The sequence below is a fragment of the Coregonus clupeaformis genome, chromosome 10, assembly GCF_020615455.1.
Source record: "Coregonus clupeaformis isolate EN_2021a chromosome 10, ASM2061545v1, whole genome shotgun sequence".
Taxonomy (NCBI): Eukaryota; Metazoa; Chordata; class Actinopteri; order Salmoniformes; family Salmonidae; genus Coregonus; species Coregonus clupeaformis.
This window is the reverse complement of record NC_059201.1, coordinates 39,488,185-39,508,564: the sequence shown is the minus strand read 5'-3', so window position 1 is coordinate 39,508,564 and position 20,380 is coordinate 39,488,185. Positions and strand designations below refer to the sequence as shown.

The 20,380-nt window shown below is 43.0% G+C and overlaps 1 protein-coding gene across 37 annotated transcripts in view; it reads left to right on the top strand.

Annotated features, from left to right (window-relative positions):
* The window catches only part of LOC121575170 (gastrula zinc finger protein XlCGF58.1), a 29,713-nt gene extending 20,769 nt beyond the window's left edge, over positions 1 to 8,944 (top strand). For 30 of the 37 annotated variants that reach the window (XM_041888119.2, XM_041888092.2, XM_041888111.2 and 27 more), the window contains 4 exons: positions 156 to 239; positions 1,214 to 1,297; positions 1,768 to 1,886; positions 5,520 to 8,944. In XM_041888119.2, coding sequence (XP_041744053.1) covers positions 156 to 239; positions 1,214 to 1,297; positions 1,768 to 1,886; positions 5,520 to 5,693 — 461 coding nt within the window. In that variant the 3' untranslated portion in view covers positions 5,694 to 8,944. The remainder of the gene's footprint in view (positions 1 to 155; positions 240 to 1,213; positions 1,298 to 1,767; positions 1,887 to 5,519) is intronic. The other 7 variants (XM_041888117.2, XM_041888112.2, XM_041888108.2 and 4 more) reach the window with 3 other exon arrangements.
* The last annotated feature ends 11,436 nt before the right edge of the window (positions 8,945 to 20,380 follow it).

Genomic DNA, 20,380 nt, shown 5'->3' with positions numbered 1-20,380 from the left:
TTCTTCCATCTGAATCCCCTGTAAATTATTGCATGGATTGAAATGAGTGGTTAAATCATTTTAGCATAAATGGATATACTGTACTTAAACTTCCTATTGGACTTAAATTGGAGTGTGAGGAACAAAAGTAATATCTCAATGCTCTGTGCATTTAGGTGTGAAACCTTACGCTTGCACCATGTGTGACATGAGGTTTGTTCAGCGCTACCACCTGACAAGACACAGCCTCACTCATACGGGTATGGGCCCGCTCACCGTACCCATCACACATATACAATCTAGTAAAGGATGTTAGTAATGGATTTTCACAGATAAAAGTAACGAAAGACTTCTAGAAAATATCAGTTTCTCATCTACATCGTTTTGTAACGAGGAATTAGTATTTTGTTGATTTATGTTTTAAACACTGCAGCAACACTAATATTTGTAATACATTCTAGTACAAGTTTCATATTATCTACTTCTAAAATTATGTTTAAAGCTAGACCCCTAAAGATCTTCTTCAGCTAATTGCGAATGTAGCTATCATTTGGATGTCGCGATAATAATACATAATTTATAAAAAATAATGAAATCTTTCCAACTATTCCCAACATGGCTTGACCAGGCACTTCCATGTAGGCTTAAATAATCTATATAACAATGTAACATCTTAGGCTTGTTGTGAGATTGTCTGGAGCTAAGTAGCTAGTGCTATGATCGTATAGTGAACATTTTTGTTGAAACTTGTAACTACAACTAAGATTGTCTAATGGTTAGTTTTCAACGTTGGCACAAATGGTTATTTAGCAATATTTAGTTTACGATATTTGGCTTTCTGGCTAGTTATTTTTGCGGTGGCTTTGACACCACAAATACGTTCTGCAATGGCTTTGGCACACAATTCCGGATTTTATCCAGTGCTTAGTTTACAATTGCATGCACTGATTGTTCTTATCTAGCTACTCGTGTTTTTTGATGCAACAATTAAATATCAAAAGTAGTCTTCATTAGAGCTGATAAAACAAGTTAGATTGCAACATCTTCTCATCCTTGTAATAGATAGCCCACATTGTGATATGACACGAAGCACTCTTACTGTAATTGTAACATGCTTATGGTAGCAAACATTTCTCTCACAATAGTATTTGTGGAGCTAGCTTGAGCTCTTTAGGTTTTGCTTGTGTTGTACTCTTTGGAGAAAGAGAGCTAATGCATTGCTCTGTGTGTATAGGGGTGAAGCCGTATGCTTGTTCCATGTGTGACATGAGGTTTATTCAGCGTAACCACCTGGAGAGACACAGCCACACTCATACGGGTATGCGCCCATTTACCGTACCCTTATCCCAAAGAAAGGCTATTTTAATAAAAACAAATACGACCACAACAAACTCGAGTTTGGATTGTCAAGTCATTTGATGGGATGTTGAACCAGCCTCAAACTATCAAGTAAAACGTTTCAGGGCATCGAGTTGGTATGATGAATAAAACAAAATCAGAGATTCCACTCTAATCTACACATAATGAGTTGATGACAAAACATCTTCAAATGTTACCGGAAGTTTAGCTTCTTATCCTCAATTCCTGTCCAGAAACTGGCTCATATTCAGTAGTTTGACTTAGTTTTGTTGACATGAGAACTAAAGAAACCTAGTTTCCCATCGCTTTAACAAACATTTGTAGATGCAGTTAATGTAACCAGTAGACTTTAGTAAGAGTAAATAATGTACAGTTTGTGGTTAGTCTCTGTGGATTTGATGTGATGAATCTGTTTGTGTGCTCTTTTAGGGGAGAAGCCGTTTGCTTGTGACATGTGTGACATGAGGTTTATCCAGCGTTACCATCTGGAGAGACACAAGCGTGTCCACAGCGGAGAGAAGCCTTATCAGTGTGAGCGCTGCCAGCAGGTAAGAGAGCTTGCGCACACACAGAGGTGCACGCCTGTGCACATACACACGGCCGCACGCATTGGAAAGATGCCTTCTCAGTGTGAGCAGTGCCAGCATGTAAAATAACATGCCTTACGTGCTGGTACTGAGGAACACATGCACACGTAGACACACATGGAAATGCCCTCTTCACAAAACATCTGCCGCAGGGTGAGCAGTGCCAGCTCTTAGCAGAATGTTCTCACAGAAGCACACATACACTACCGTTCAAAAGTTTGGGGTCACTTAGAAATGTCCTTGTTTTCGAAAGAAAAGCAATTTTTTTTTGTCCATTTTTAAAATAACATCAAATTGATCAGAAATACAGTGTAGACATTGTTAATGTTGTAAATGGCTATTGTAGCTGGAAACGGCTGATTTTTAATGGAATATCTACATAGGCGTACAGATGCCCATTATCAGCAACCATCAGTCCTGTGTTCCAATGGGACATTGTGTTTGCTAATCCAAGTCTATCATTTTAAAAGGCTAATTGATCATTAGAAAACCCTTTTGCAATTATCTTAGCACAGCTGAAAACTGTTGTGCTAATTAAAGAAGCAATACAACTGGCCTTCTTGAGACTAGTTGAGTATCTGGAGCATCAGCAATTGTGGGTTCGATTACAGGCTCAAAATGGCCAGAAACAAATAACTTTCTTCTGAAACTCGTCAGTCTATTCTTGTTCTGAGAAATTAAGGCTATTCCATGCGAGAAATTGCCAAGGAACTGAAGACCTCGTACAACACTGTGTACTACTCCCTTCACAGAACAGCGCAAACTGGCTCTAACCAGAATAGAAAGAGTAGTCGGAGGCCCCGGTGCACAACTGAGCAAGATGACAAATACATTAGTGTCTAGTTTGAGAAACAGACGCCTCACAGGTCCTCAACTGGCAGCGTCATTAAATAGTACCCGCAAAACACCAGTCTCAACGTCAACAGTGAAGAGGCGACTCCAGGATGCTGACCTTCTAGGCAGAGTTGCAAAGAAAAAGCAATGTCTCAGAATGGCCAATAAAAAGAAAAGATTAAGATGGGCAGTCTTAGACATGGCTTTTTCTTTGCAACTCTGCCTAGAAGGTCAGCATCCCGGAGTCGCCTCTTCACTGTTGATGTTGAGACTGGTGTTTTCTGGGTACTATTTAATGAAGCTGCCAGTTGAGGACCTGTGAGGCGCCTGTTTCTCAAACTAGACACTAATGTACACTACTCAAAAAAATAAAGGGAACACTTAAACAACACAATGTAACTCCAAGTCAATCACACTTCTGTGAAATCAACCTGTCCACTTAGGAAGCAACACTGATTGACAATACATTTTACATGCTGTTGTGCAAATGGAATAGACAACAGGTGGAAATTATAGGCAATTAGCAAGACACCCCCCAATAAAGGACTGGTTTTGCAGGTGGTGACCACAGACTACTTCTCAGTTCCTATGCTTCCTGGCTGATGTTTTGGTCACTTTTGAATGCTGGCGGTGCTTTCACTCTAGTGGTAGCATGAGACTGAGTCTACAACCCACACAAGTGGCTCAGGTAGTGCAGCTCATCCAGGATGGCACATCAATGCGAGCTGTGGCAAGAAGGTTTGCTGTGTCTGTCAGCGTAGTGTCCAGAGCATGGAGGCGCTACCAGGAGACAGGCCAGTACATCAGGAGACGTGGAGGAGGCCGTAGGAGGGCAACAACCCAGCAGCAGGACTGCTACCTCCGCCTTTGTGCAAGGAGGAGCAGGAGGAGCACTGCCAGAGCCCTGCGATATGACCTCCAGCAGGCCACAAATGTGCATGTGTCTGCTCAAACGGTCAGAAACAGACTCCATGAGGGTGGTATGAGGGCCCGACGTCCACAGGTGGGGGTTGTGCTTACAGCCCAACACCGTGCAGGACGTTTGGCATTTGCCAGAGAACACCAAGATTGGCAAATTCGCCACTGGTGCCCTGTGCGCTTCACAGATGAAAGCAGGTTCACACTGAGCTCGTGACAGACGTGACAGAGTCTGGAGACGCCGTGGAGAACGTTCTGCTGCCTGCAACATCCTCCAGCATGACCGGTTTGGCGGTGGGTCAGTCATGGTGTGGAGTGGCATTTCTTTGGGGGGCTGCACAGCCCTCCATGTGCTCGCCAGAGGTAGCCTGACTGCCATTAGGTACCGAGATGAGATCCTCAGACCCCTTGTGAGACCATATGCTGGTGCGGTTGGCCCTGGGTTCCTCCTAATGCAAGACAATGCTAGACCTCGTGGCTGGAGTGTGTCAGCAGTTCCTGCAAGAGGAAGGCATTGATCCTATGGACTGGCCCGCCCGTTCCCCAGACCTGAATCCAATTGAGCACATCTGGGACATCATGTCTCGCTCCATCCACCGACACCACGTTGCACCACAGACTGTCCAGGAGTTGGCGGATGCTTTAGTCCAGGTCTGGGAGGAGATCCCTCAGGAGACCATCCGCCACCTCATCAGGAGCATGCCCAGGTGTTGTAGGGAGGTCATACAGGCACGTGGAGGCCACACACACTACTGAGCCTCATTTTGACTTGTTTTAAGGACATTACATCAAAGTTGGATCAGCCTGTAGTGTGGTTTTCCACTTTAATTATGAGGGTGACTCCAAATCCAGACCTCCATGGGTTGCTAAATTTGATTTCCATTGATAATTTTTGTGTGATTTTGTTGTCAGCACATTCAACTATGTAAAGAAATTATTTAATAAGATTATTTCATTAATTCAGATTTAGGATGTGTTATTTTAGTGTTCCCTTAATTTTCTTGAGCAGTGTATTTGTCCTCTTGCTCAGTTGTGCACCGGGGCCTCCCACTCCTCTTTCTATTCTGGTTAGAGCCTGTTTGCGCTGTTCTGTGAAGGGAGTAGAACACAGCGTTGTACAAGATCTTCAGTTTCTTGGCAATTTCTCGCATGGAATAGCCTTCATTTCTCAGAACAAGAATAGACTGCTGATGCTCCAGATACTCAACTAGTCTCAAGAAGGCCAGTTTTATTACTTATTTAATCAGCACAACAGTTTTCAGCTGTGCTAACATTATTGCAAAAGGGTTTTCTATTGATCAATTAGCCTTTTAAAATGATAAACTTGGATTAGCAAACACAACGTGCCACTGGAACACAGGGCTGATGGCTGCTGATAATGGGCTTCTGTACGCCTATGTAGATATTCCATTAAAAATCAGCTGTTTCCAGCTATAAAAGCCATTTACAACATTAGCAATGTCTACACTGTATTTCTGATCAATTTGATGTTATTTTAATGGACAAAAAAATTGCTTTTCTTTTGAAAACAAGGACATTTCTAAGTGACCCCAAACTTTGGAACGGTAGTGTACATGCTGATACAGGCACGCATCATACCCACACAGCACTTGTAGCAAAGACATGCCCTACCAGGTTAGAAAATTACTTTTTAAGGGCGAGCAGTGCCAGCAGGTAAGAGAATGTGTGCACATACTCTGACAGGCGCACACACGCCTACATGCACCAGAAAGTCTGATTGACCAAACGGACACAGTGGGCTTAATTGTATTGGGCATGTGTCCACACATTCATCTGTTTAAATGAATGCTGAATAAATCCTCCTCTATTTATGTGTTGTAGAACTTCTCGCGGACGGACCGGCTGCTTCGACATCGGCGGCTGTGCCAGGGTCGGGGTGTGGCCAAGGTGGAGAACCAGCCCTGCTGCGAGCCCCGCCCTTACTCCCAGGAGCCCCCACCCGCTCCACCAACTTGGAGCCCCCTGCACCCCCCTCCTGGTCGGCTGGCTGTCTGACTGACATTCCCCCCACCCCCATCCTCCCTCAATACATATACACACACACATGACCACCACCTCCCCAGAGAGACAGGACAGGCCACATGGTCTCTGTCACTCAGCCCTGCGCTCAGTGGCCACACTCTTGCAAAGACTGATCCTGCAGCTCCAGTCCTGAGGTTACTATGACAGAGGGATAAATACAGGTAACTACCAAAATAAAGGAAACACTTGAGTAAATGAGGGATACAAAGTATATTGAAAGCAGGTGATTCCACACAGGTGTGGTTCCTGACTTAATTAACATCCCATCATCCTTAGGGTCATGTGTAAAAATGCTCAGTTGCCCATTATTTTGGCTACCATGGCTAGAAGGAGAGATCTGTGACTTTGAAATGAGTCTCAAAGGAGCATAGGGGGTTTAAAGGGTGTGTGTGTGTGTGTGTGTGTGTCTGTGTCTGTCACCAGATCCCAACCCAATTGAACACTTGTGGGAGATTCTGTGGCAGCACCTGAGACAGCATTTTCCTCCACCATCAACAAAACACCAAAAGATGGAATTTTACATGAAAAAATGGTGTCTCATCCCTCCAATAGAGTTCCAGCACTTGTAGAATCCATGCCAAGGTGCATTGAAGCTGTTCTGGCGGCTCGTGGTGGCACAACACCCTATTAAGACACTTTATGTTGGTGTTTCCTTTATTTTAGCAGTTACCTGTATGTTTTATTTGTTATGTTTTGTTCTTTTGAGAGCGAGTTTCCTTCGATAGTTGGTCTATTTTGTTCTTAATATATCAGATCCTTTCTCAAAGTTAAGTTTTGTAATATTATTTAGGTTTATTGTTTGTGCTCTTGGTGGTACTCTTGGGGAGGGTTGGGGGGTTACTGTTTGTCATTACACCATGGTAATGATGAACTGGTGATATATATATATATATATATATATATACATGAATATATAACAATATACAACAGAGGATGTCTGTGGAAAATGTAGAATATGTACTTTGTGAAAGGAAAAAAATCAAAAGTTGTCAGACAATGGTACAGGTGTCAGAACTGTAAAAGAAAATGGGGTTCCATATAGTTAATTTAGGACCATATAAGCAAGTCCTAACAGGTCATAGGTGAAGGGTCCGGTCAGAGGATGTTTTATTGGATAGAGATGTGCTGATGACTCAGGAAGTGGCATAGGCAGGATGACAGTGTTACCTTGTCCCATTACACCCTTTATCGGTGTATGTATGTACAGAGGTCTATGGGAGAAGGTCGCAGGCTCTCTTTCACAGTCAGTTCCTATACAGATGTACGTGGAAAACAACGGCACAAGATGGCAGCTTCAGCAAGTCCCATTACTTTGTGTTTGTACAGATCCTCATGTTGAGAGGATAGCAGGAGGTATACAAAATCTTGTGGCCTTAGAGCGTGCTTATTTTTTATATGTTTTGTATTTTATTCATTTGTCTTTTTGTTTTTTGAATTAATGGTTTTATTATTATTATCTGATACGATTATAAGGACGAGCCACTGCCTTTTACAAGCGGGGTATATTTTTCCAAAGCTGTCACCCTTATAGAACACTGCTTACTGCAATGGCGCTATAAGGCACAGGCTAAAAATCCTTCCTCTGTTCTTTGAGATAATTGATATAGTGCTGGTTATTATTGTTAATAATGTAACCCCTTGTGTAATCATTCAGGAACCCCGGGAGTTTGACAATTCCAGTGAGATGCTAATAGTGCTAATTTCAGTCAGGCAGTGCTTTGGCCAGCTACAGGCCATACCGATCATTTTGTCATAGCTAAGTCAACAATTGCTTCACTTCACTACACACTAACAAATGCCTTTTACTGAGTTATGTGGGGTAGGTGTGTATAAAGGATTTCTGATATGTTATTTCTGGGGTTAGCCTTAACCCAAATAAGATCTGACTTAAATAAGTGTAGTGCTAAATGATATTGTAATGAATGACTCTGTAACATGTAACAAACTTTTAAACATGTCTGTGGTTTACCCCCTCCAAGTGTAATGGCTACAGAGCACAGAGATGCTCTAGGCAATGTCTACCTACTCTGACATGTATCTCTTTCTATCCGGGTTAGTCAGTGGGTCTATTGGTGGTGGTCCACAGCAGCCTGTCTGTGGGCTAGTAAAGCAGTTTAGGGGAGGATCTCTGAAACCTGGTCCTGAGGACCCCCCATGTGTGCTGGACTTCACTTCAACCCAATCATTGAATTTAATGAATGTTTCTCTATATCACCAGGCTACTACTGTTAGTGAAACAATGTACTTTTGTTTATTTAGTAATGCCATATGTATATTCCAGAAATGTTGCGATGTACAGTCGGCAGTAGTGAAGAGCTTGAACTGTTAAATTATGCCTGAGTGATTTAGATGATGCCATCCAGCAAACACAGGTGTTTCCTAGTACCAGGGTTGAGAAACTGCAGCTTACTGTATGATTTGGCAAGCCCATTCCCCAAGAAATGTGTGAAGGATGCCACCAGTAACCACGACTGCCCACCAGTGAGGCCACAGGGCAAGGCAGGTTGCCATTAACTTTTAAATCCCTCTGTTCTTGTCTTTTAAGTATTGTTATGAATCTTATCATGGTGAAAATGCAATAGAATCTTTGTCTGATCAGTTAATACAGTGAGATTTTCTTTTCTTCTAAGCATCAGACAAAGGATGGAGCGGTTAGAGAAGAGCGCTTCTCTCTCTTCCCCATCGCATTTGACGATTCTGTTAATGTTTCAAGGACCTTTTTCTATTCCTGATAATATTGTAAACACTGGAGTGATGAAAACAAAAGACAAAAAACATGGAATATGGATATTTTTCTTTTTCAAGTCAGTACTAGATATTAGTCTTTAGACAGAGCCTCTTACTCCTCAACTTGACAAAGAAGATGGACAGAACCATTTGGATCAGTACTGTATTGACAGCCCAGGGCATCTAGTAATTTAAAGATTAGAGGCGGTAGTACCTCAAGACAATGACTGTTTTCATACAAATCCCCTTCTATTTGTAGTAAATTATATTGCTAGAGGTAAGCAACAGCATCTACAGTAGCTATCACAGGTTAGTATTTTCTTTGTCTTTATTAGTCTTGCATGCAGTTATGGTCCTCAGTTAAAATAGGATCTTATATTGATTATTCTTTTGTGTAGGCAAAATAAGTGCATAAAAAATAAATAAATAAAACCTTGTGATCCAGTTAGGGGAGAGGCTTCTTACCATTATGCTGAAATAAAATACTTTATAAAAGACTTGTTTTGTGTCCTCCGTTTTAGTCGCAACAGCCCTGTCTGGGATTGATAGCGTGATGGGGAGTGTATGCATATGTGTCCTCAGGAGGGTGCCAAAGTTGAGAGGAAATATGAGACGTGCACAGGATGATTATAAGGAATCTACAATATGACACTGACTAGCCTGAGTGCCAGTATGTGCTATCAAGCCAACTTGTCACTCATTGTCATGCCAAACATGTTTGACTTGACAATGAGCAATGGACTTGGCAAGAGCACAAACAGATCTGGGACCGGGGTAATATGACACCACTATCTGGCTAAAATTGGTTCTTTGGGGTTTTATTGAATCATTGCTATGCTTAGTTACATACTCCTCATTAGGTCTGATATTTAAAAAAGACAAATCTGACGCTGATCCAAAAATGTAACTGGGATGACTTGTGGTGATAATTGTCCTATAGAGACCCTACCACAAGCAGTAGTTGGTGTCCATGTGTTGGCATGAATTCGAAGGGCATAGTTGATATAACTGCTCCCCATTTCTTGAAGTCAAATTAAATGGCCCACCTTGCATTAATTTAAACTGTTTGCAGTGATCCAGAAGTGATTTTGAATGTATTTCCCCAGAAACACTGACCTTGGTCCTCTGTCCTGTCCACACCACATCCCCCTCAAACAATCAACACCTGCGGAGGAGGAGGGCTGATCATAATGAGATGGCAGGGAGGAGGAGAAGGACGGAAGCATGGAGTTAGTCAGGGGTGTCCTACTCTAAGGCCTGCTTATTTAACCTTTATTTTGATAGGGAGTCAATGCTGAGACCAAGTTCTATTTTCCAGATGAGCCCTGTTCAGCACAACGATACACATCAAACTACAAATCCATATACACATTAAAATACACATCTCATTCCAAAATCATGGGCATTAATATGGAGTTGATCCCCCCCCCACTCTTCTGGGAAGGTTTTCCACTAGACGTTGGAACATTGCTGCAGGGACTTGCTTCCATTCAGCCACAAGAGCATTCGTGAGGTCAGGCACTGATGTGCGATTAGGCCTGGCTCGCAGTCTGCATTTCAACTCATCCCAAAGGTGTTCGATGGGGTTGAGGTCAGGGCTCTGTGTAGGCCACTCAAGTTCTTTGCACCAAACTCACACACCATTTCTGTATGGACCTCGCTTTGTGCACGGGGGCGTTGTCATGCTGAAACAGGAATGGGCCTTCCCCAAACTGTTGCCACAAAGTTGGAAGCACAGAATTGTCTAGAATGTCATTGTATGCTGTAGCGTTAAGATTTCCCTTCACTGGAAGTAAGGGGCCTAGCCCAAACCATTATTCCTTTTCCACCAAACTTTACAATTGGCACTGGGCATTCAGGAAATGTCTAGCGTTCTCTTGGCATCCGCCAAACCCAGATTAGTCCAACAGACTGCTGCCAGATGGTGAAGCGTGATTCATCACTGCAGAGAACTCGTTTCCACTGCTCCAGAGTCCAATGGCGGCAAGCTTTACACCACTCCAGCCAACGCTTGGCATTGCGCATGGTAATCTTAGGCTTGTGTGCGGCTGCTCGGCCATGGAAACACATTTCATGAAGCTCCCGACGAACAGTTCTTGTGCTGACGTTGCTTCCAGAGGCAATTAGGAACTCGTTAGTGAGTGTTGCAAGATACATTTTCCGTGCTTCAGCACTCAGCGGTCCCGTTCTGTGAGCTTGTGTGGCCTACCACTTCGCGGTTGAGCCGTTGTTGCTCCTAGACATTTCCACTTCACAATAACAGCACTTACAGGGCAGAAATTTGACGAAATGACTTGTTGGAAAGGTGGCATCCTATGACGGTGCCACATTGAAAGTCACTGAGCTCTTCAGTAAGGCCATTCTACTGCCAATGTTTGTCTATGGAGATTGCATGGCTGTGTGCTCGATTTTATACACCTGTCAGCAACGGGTGTGGCTGAAAAAGCCGAATCCACTAATTTGAAGGGGTGTCCACATACTTTTGTATATATAGTGTAGGTTATGTCCTGGGAATGCACCCGGCATCCAATTTAATGGTCCTTAGTGTATGGTGCTGTGATAAAGTATGTGTGCAGAGAAGTATTCAAGAAAATTCCATAATATTCAGGATAGTATTGAGTTAACCTTCAACAATGCAGGTTTCTGAGTTAATTCGAGATCTAACTAAAATGATCTCGCTAACTCATTAATCCTGCTTTCTGGAATACCCCTGAGGACACACCTTCTTTGTTTCCTCCACAAGGATATCTTAAGCCTCACCACCTCAGGTGACCTCAACACTGACTGAAATGCTATCAGACTTTTGGGGGTCTAATGAAACCAACTCACTGAGGCATCACTCATAGAGGGCACTCTCTCTCTATATCTCTCTCCATCCTCTTGTCTCTCCCTTTCTCGTGGGTTCAGCCATAGACTATAATTTACAGCACCCTGGAGCTCCGAGCACTTAACACAGAGCCATCCTGACTGAGGGTAGAGTATGTCTGCTGGTAAATCAAATCAAATCAAATTTTATTTGTCACATACACGTGATTAGCAGATGTTATAGCGGGTGTAGCGAAATGCTTGTGCTTCTATCTCCGACAGTGCAGTAATATCTAACAAGTAATATCTAACAATTTCACAAGATATACCCAATACACACAAAACTAGTAAGGAATGGAATTTAAGAATATATACATATATGGACAAGCAATGACAGAGCGGCAGTGACTAAGATACAGTAGAATATTATAGGATAGAATACAGTATATACATATGAGATGAGTAGTGCAAGATATGTAAACAGTATTAAAGTGACTAGTGTTCCATTTCTTAAAGAGGGGAAGGGTATGTGATTCTTTTCACATTTGGCATATTGCCGTGGGGATGATTCTAGAACTCTGATCAAGCTTTTATTTATCTATTCTCATGGACCTTTCAGACGTTTCTGAAATCAGAAAGGGTTAAACCCTCCTTTCCTTTCTCAAAGGTTGAGCCTGGATCCCTCACTGTCATAAATCATTAGTCATTCTTTAAAAGCACCCCAGACCCAGACACCCCACCTCTCTTCCCACCATGAGGTCCAGGGGTGGCCTCTCATTTAGTGGTTAATTCATAAATTAATCAGCAGCTCTGTAAATGCGGTGATTGGCCCTCAGTCATCCATCATGGCATCACCATGGTTACTGTCTGTGGTAATTAAAGATTATATTTAAGCTCGCCGATACATGTCCTGGAGGGGTCTGTGGCTTCATGACAGCATTTACACACACACACACACACACACACAGATAAAAACATGTTAGTTGTAAATTCTCCAGACATTATGAGAGAGTAGAAAGCTATCTGGTCCATTTCACAAATGGGTGAAATGAGAAAGGAAGAAATTGTGGAATTTGATAAGAGAGAGAAAGTCAAGCCACAAGGGCCCAGAAGATCTAGGCCAAAGATTATGTTGACTAAAAAGGAAACAAAATGCCACTCGTCATATGGGGTTCAAAATTATCACCCTTAAAAAGAGGAGCAAAAATGACTACACAATAAATAATTCAATTACTGAGCTATATTGCGGAAAAAAAATGGGGAAATTAGATTATTTTATACAAATACAATTGCTCAGAGAAATATATTTAGTTTAACAAAGTAGGGGTCGAAATTATTGACACTACTGTTTTCAATACCTTTAAATACCTTACCTTGTAAGGATAATGGCACTGAGCCTTTTTCTAAAATGTTTTATTTGTTGGAAAACACATTGGGAGGCATCTTAGACCAGCAACATCCCACCCTGCATCCCACTGCAGGGTTGGTCATGATCGGTCCCTGGATGGGAGACCAGATGCTGCTGGAAGTGGTGTTGGAGGGCCAGTAGGGGGCACTCTTTCCTCTGGTCTAAAAAAGCCCCCAGGGCAGTGATTGGGGACATTGCCCTCTGTAGGGTGCTGTCTTCCGGATGGGGCATTAAACTGGTGTCCTGACTCTCTGTGGTCAGTAAAGATCCCATAGCACTTATCGTAAGAGTAGAGGTGTCAACCCCGGTGTCCTGACTAAATTCCCAATCTGGCCCTCATACCATCATGACCACCTAATAAGCCCCAGCTTCCAATTGACTCATTCATCCCCCCTCCTCTCCTCTGTAACTATTCCCCAGGTCATTGCTGTAAATGAGAATGTGTTCTCAGTCAACTTACCTTAATATCCTTAATATCATTAGTCTGCGCTTATGGACTGCCTCTTCAATTCAAACCACAGGTTTTCAATGGGTTTCAAGTCCGGAGACTGAGATGGCCATAGCAAAATGTTAATTCTGTGGTCAATTAACTATTTGTTTGTGGATTTTGATGTGTGCATGGGGTTATTGTCTTGCTGGAAGATTGACTTGCGGCCAAGTTTTACCACCATATTTTACAGTGGGTATTGGGTTCTTTTCTGCTTATGCATTCTCATTTCAACGCCAAACTGACGCCAAACCCACCACTGGTGGGTGGAGCTCTTTTCATGTCATCTGACCAAAACACCTTTTCCATTCCAAATGCCAATGCCGTTAAACAAACTCCAGGCATTTAAATTTGTTGGATGACATGAAAATAGAGTTCTTTGGCAATGCACACCAGTGGTGGGTTTGGTGTCAAAATGAGAATGCATGAGCAGAAAATAACCTCATACCTACTGTAAGATATGGTTGTGGATCTTTGATGTTATGGGGCTATTTTGCTTCCACTGGTCTTGGGGCCCTTGTTATGGTCAACGGTATCATGAACTTTACCCAGCACCAGGACATTTTAGCCAAAAACCTGGTTGCCTCTGCCAGGAGGTTGGAACTTGGCCGCAAGTGTATCTTCCAGCAAGACAATAACCCCAAGCACACATCAAAATCCACAAATAATTTTTTTATTGACCAAAATCAACATTTTGCAATGGCCATCTCAGTCTCCATCCTTGAAACATTGAAAATCTGTGGTTTGAATTGAAGATGGCAGTCAATAACCGCAGACAAAGGATCTGGAAGGATTCTGTATGGGGGAAGGGTTTAAGATCCCTCCCAATGTGTTCTCCAACTCATAAAACATTTTATAAAAAGGCTCAGTGCCGTTATCCTCGCAAGGTGAGGTATTGAAAGGTATTGAAAATAGGCGTGTCAATAATTTTGACCCCTACCTTTATGAGAGAAAAAAAGCATTACTTGTTAAACAAAATGTATTTATCTGATTAGCATAAATTAGCATAGAATAATATAATTTCCCATTTTTATTTTATACAGTCCTTTTTGCTCATCTTTATCAAGGGTGTCAATAATTTCAGACCCAACTGTATATCAACAACCAACCACTCTGTGCCTGATCTAGAAAAGACTTAAGAGTGTCAGCTGAGATAGTGGATTGTGAGAGTTATTTTAGAGAGAGTGTGCATTAGCTTCAACTTCAACTATGATTTAGACTGGTCAACACTAGTGTATGGAGGGGGAGCAGAGAGGTCAGCTTAATGGAGAACTGTAACTTCACATGCTTTTAAAACCTCTGTAAATTCCTAACTGAAGGGAAAATGACACCCCTTGCTGCTTTCCTTCCTTGTAGAGCTTGAAAAATGACTACCATAACTCCACCTACTTACTGGAGAAGTCATGCTATTACTTCTAATACTGTCAGCTACCACAACTACTTGTCCCATTGTGTCTGTGATTAAGGCTAGTTGCTGTATGATTGGCTAATCGTGAGATGGAACGGAATGTTGTTCAATTACCCACCCATACCAAAATGTATGCATGAATGATTCTAAGTCTCTTTGGATAAAAGTGTCTGCTAAATGGCATATATTATATTATATTATATGGTTTCTGACTGCTTCCCTGCAGTATTGACACCATGATATCATAGCCACTGCATGTTCATCATGTTGTTATATTTGCCATTTACTAGGACAATGTAAGAGAGCAGGCACTTTCACTGATAGACCTCTTAGCTATTCTTTCAGCTGAGATTAGTCTAACAAAAAGTTATAAATCAAAATGAATATTGTAAAAAATAATAGTCCGCAGCATCATCATTTATTAAACCATAAATCAATGGTAAACGGGGGTGAATCTCTGAATGACAATGAGGGTCGTCTTCTCATGGTTAGTGCTATACGGGATCCTTGGGACGTCCCTACCCTAAACCCTAACCCAGGGCTGCCCAACCCTCTTCCTGGAGATCTACTGTCCTGTAGGTTTTCAGTCCAACCCTAATTTAGCATATCTGATTCAGCTAGTTAAGGTCTTGTTGAGCAGCTAATAAGTAGAATTAGGTGTGTTAAATTAGGGTTGGACTGAAAACCCACAGGACGGTAGATCTCCAGGAAGACGGTTGGGCAGCCCTGCCCTAACCCTAACATTAACTCCTATCCTTACCCTAACCCTTACTTTAACCATTTTAAATGTCAACTTCATGGGGGTCCCGTGTGGCTCAGTTGGTAGTGCATGGTGCTTGCAATGCCAGGGTTGTGGGTTTGATTCCCACGGGGGACAAGTATGAAAATGTATGCACTCACTACTGTAAGTTGCTCTGGATAAGAGTGTCTGAAAAATCAATGTTTCCCAACCCTGGTCACAGAGTACACATTTATATTTTGACCCTGGACAAGCACACCTGATTCAACTTGTCAACTAATCATCAAGCCCTCAGTGAGCTGAATCAGGTGTGCTTGTCCAGGGCTACAACAAAAATGTGTACTGTTGGGGGTACTGGAGGACCAGGGTTGGGAAACACTGTGCTAAATGACTAAAATGGCAATGTAAAATGGGTGACATCAGAGTTAAGACATCCCAAGGATTCTGTTAAGACTTTTCCTTCTCATAATGATGAAAAACAGCAGCCATTTCGGGTGGGACCACTCAATAGCAGCTGCTGCGTCAGGCACAAAATGGTGCTGATGTTGGGCCATTTTAGTTGTCTATCCAATGTTAGCATACCTGATCCATGTTTACTTGAAGCTTACAATGAACATACAGTATGTGTAGGTATATGAGGGTGTATATTTTAATGTATTGATTATTGTGAAGTCCCTTGCTCTTCTCTACTTAAGGTTGGACCGAGGTGAACTACGGACATGGACCTTCCCCCCCCTCCTTACTGCTGACAGGTTGGAGATGCTTGACGCCCATGTGAAGTGGAGGCACGGTGTAAAAATCACTTAACTGCCTGACATGATGGGCTCAGGCTTCGACAGGTCCATTACCACTGTGGCCTCGGCATCAATCTGGAGCTGCTTTGGCCTCTGTCAGTCAGGGCTCCTGGTCAATGAGGGGCCCCATCGTCTCCCAATAGAAGTCCTACTTGGTCCTTCGAGCTGGATTGGCAGTTCACAGCACTAACTGTTTGTCTACTGGACATCATGTCAGAATGTATGAGTAGACTAAGGCCTATGGTGGCTAGTGTGATCAGGGAGGAGGAAAGAGAGAGAGAGAGAGAGAGAGAGAGAGAGAGAGAGAGAGAGAGAGAGAGAGAGAGAGAGAGAGAGAGAGAGAGAGAGAGAGAGAGAGAGAGAGAGAGAGAGTAGGGAGAGAGAGAGAGAGAGAGAGAGAGAGAGAGAGAGAGAGCTGGGGTTAGGTCCACAGAAACAGAGGAATGGAGAAAAAGATACACACTGACAGGCAAATGGATCGTTGCTAAGCTGCAGAGAGTTAGAGACTGAACAGAAGGATAACCTGACCAACAGACAGATAGAGAGGGAGTAAAGGTGACTTTGGCAGTTTTCTCCTGTTGATCAGCGATGCGACACGGTCATTTACAGCTCACCACTGCCATATTATCTGTCATACACTGCCTGGCTGCCCACAGAAGAGATGGCTCTGGGCTGGAAGGCAGCAGGAGGGAGGGAAGGAGTGGGAGGATAACTGGATAATGGAATCAAAGGGAAGGAGAGGAGAAGAACAGAGGCGTTCAAACTCAGAGTGCATCATGGGTAATACACAATGACTTGACGAAGGTCCTTGCAGGATCGAAACGTTGTATGCTTATCAATAAAGGTATGTGGAGGAGCTTATGAGTGTGCGGGCTCTATTTATTTTATGCCAAACATTTTCGGCCCTGCACCCCACTAAAGGATGTGCGTTTGATCACACTTTAATGCACACTTTACCGCCTCCACTCCCCCGAGTTATAAAACCTGGCGCTCATCTCTACCTCTATAAAACATGCAGTGCAGTTTCACGGCTTCTTTTCTCCCTCATTTGAATTTCTAGCTTATTATTTTAGAATAGGAACAAAGGCATTTTAGTGTAGAAGGGAACGTCCTGTAAGGAAAGGCCAGAAACAATTTATGCACAAGGATTGATGTAGACTGTTACCGTAGATTGACTGTAGGATATAACATGAGACTAAATACTCTACTCTTGAAGAGGTATAAAGGCAGTATGAAAACCACATCCGAGGGCAGGGGTGTCAAACTCATTCCATGGAGGGCTGAGCGTCTGCGGGTTTTTGGTTTTTCCTTTCAATTAAGACCTAGACAACCAGGTGAGGGGAGTTCCTTACTAATTATTGACCTTAATTCATCCATCAAGTCCAAGGGTGGAGCGAAAACCCGCAGACACTTGGCCCTCCGTGGAATGAGTTGGAGTCGTGTCCTAGGGGATTCTGAGTGTGTCAGATGTTCAAAAGAAGGTGGTGTGTCTTAACAAAGGCTGCAGAAGAAGAAAATAACAACAGACTGGACGATACAGCAACCCATGCTCCTTCGCTCCCTCTCTCTTTCTTGCTCTCTGTCTTTCTGTCTCTCTTCATCTCTTTCTGTCTCCCTCCCTCAATAACCATCTTTTTTCAATTTTCTCTCTTTCTCTCCTCTCTTCTTCAGTCTTGGCTCAGGCATACCACACCCTCCCTCCCTCCTCGCTCCCCTCCCCCAGGGACGCAGGTTTTACGACAGTAACTTGACACTGCTTCTGTGTCCTATCACAGGCAAGGCCGTAATTCACCTCAAAGGCGGGCGGCAGCGAATCGTAGCGCAGCAATAAATTTGCCTGTCAAGCAAGGACCAATGAGGGGCAAGCTTTAAATCACTTCTGTCAGCTTGCCGGCCAATGGCGTGGCGATGGCAGTAAATCTGTCTGAGTAGGTGGGGGTGGGCTCTGTTAATGGGTACTGCATTGCTGCTGGGGAATCCACAGGGAGCAGGATGAGGGGGGTGGAGAAAAGAGAGTGGCTTTAAGAGGAGAAACATATAGGCAAATGGCAGTGTTCTTTTTTTGTCTTCCTCTTCTTCCCTTGGCTGCGTTAGAGTCCCATGAAAACAGATCTCTGGGCATGGAGCCAGAGAGAGGAAGAATGTATGACAGAAACAAGCCTGAGCATGTGACCATCAAATAGCAAGACCCAGTAAACCAGTCACATCGGAGCGGCAGCTTTCACTTTGTATAACATCCAAGAACACATCCATAATCATATACAAGATGTGACCGTAAACCCATCACTATTGTCTGTTTGATCACAGCCACAAAGATAATGTAATACAGCTCACTGGTTCGTGACTATAACAACAAGAGTTTCTGTTCAACATTAGTTGGTCACGATCTCCTAATCAGTTACATATCTACTGTTGTTTGATCATTTATTAGTGAACAGACATAACAGACTCCAACCAACCATAATCCGAATTGGGTTAGAAAATAAAATAATGCCAAATACAATAAATACAATATAAATGCAATGGAATAATGGCAGTGAAGCCTTGAGTTTTATACACCAATGCCACAATGATGAATATAAATTCCAGTCTTTAATTATTGAGGCCCATATGTTCTAGTTTCACGTCTCAGAGTCATGCTTGATGCAGGGAATTCCTTTCCTCTGGGTTCCCAGACTCTAACTGGGGTGGGGTGCAGCTATGTAGCTCCACAGGAGTTCAGAAAGCATTACTCTGACACTATGCAAAAAACAACGTTTATTTTGAGTGTGACTGATATGTGTAGACATCAGGTATGGTAGCATTGTCATCGTATGTCTGTGTATGATCTCTCTTTCTCGATCTTTCAAACTAACTGAGATTTATATTTTCCTGCCCCACTATGTCCAATAGTAAATTACTTTTCCCTCTGTCTCTCCAGCAGCTCCTGCAGTTCTCTGGGTGGAATAGGGAATAACTGGCCAGTTTGCTTGCTATTTCCTCTTGTCTAACCAACTTGTACATCTGCAACCTCACACCATTACAAGCAAATACATTTACATGCACAGCGACCACATATGAGATTTGAGAGTAATGTATGTTCACATTACTACTTGTGGTATTGCTACACGTTGTTCTGTAAAACTGGGGTGCCTGGTGGCTCGAGTGGTAAATTATAGCCGTGGAATGAGTGGAGGGAGGGATATGAGGGAGGAGGAATGTTGTGGTGGCAGTGTTGTTTTTGGCTGTCTCTCCAGCCCAGGGCCCGAAACGACAGTGAGAATCTGTAAACAACAAGAAACAGCCACAATCATAAACCACAGTTTAAACTGCGGGGAGATGCTGCATATCGGCCCCAGGCCCACGTCTCATAAAAACGACACAGGTACACACACACACACACTGACGCAATCCCTGTGTGACAACAACCGTTATGCCGTGGCATTATGGTTGCCAACATCCCAAAATCCCATTTCACCCTGCTCTCACGCACGCATGCCACACACACACACACACACACACACACACACACACACACACACACACACACACACACACACACAAACACACTGGCACAATCCCTGTTTGACAACAACCGTTATGCCTTGGCTTTGAACATTACGATTGCCCACACTGCTACACAATCCCAGAATCCCATTTCACCCTGCTTTCACACACGCACACACACCTCTGGGTTTGTTTATCCAAAACACATCCCCTAACAAATGTCTTTCTCTTCCCTTTATTGCATGCCTTGGGTTTGCACAGTTTCCAGGGCCATAATAACACAGCAACACAGATGGGAGCAGAATGCAATCAGGCAGGCTCCTGCTACAATATCCCTGATAGCACAGCGTGGCCATTCAATCATCTCGTTTGGACTAATGGTGGTGGATCCGGTGATGTCAACCAAAACCTTTGATTTATTTGGCTTGGCAAATGGGCTGAGTAACGAAGATCTATGCCTCCCCACTTTTCACTGTTCGTCACTGAATCAAAATGTAGGATCACTGAATCAATGTGTAGGATCACTGAATCGTTTAATTGTATATAGTGCAGGTGACACAAGTTTAAATGGTAAGTGTATATTTTTTTATCTGAGTTTACGCAAGCAGAAATCAAGATTTTAAGGCTGGACAATCACAGACAGATGCAAACATCAAGACATGGTAGAAGCTGAAGATTGCCTTTATTCATTCTGATCTGAACAGACAGACAAGAACTCCAACCATAGGACATTCCTGTTGTCAATAATACACATATCATAGGCATTAATTATAGACCTCTGACATACATCAACTCACACACTTGTA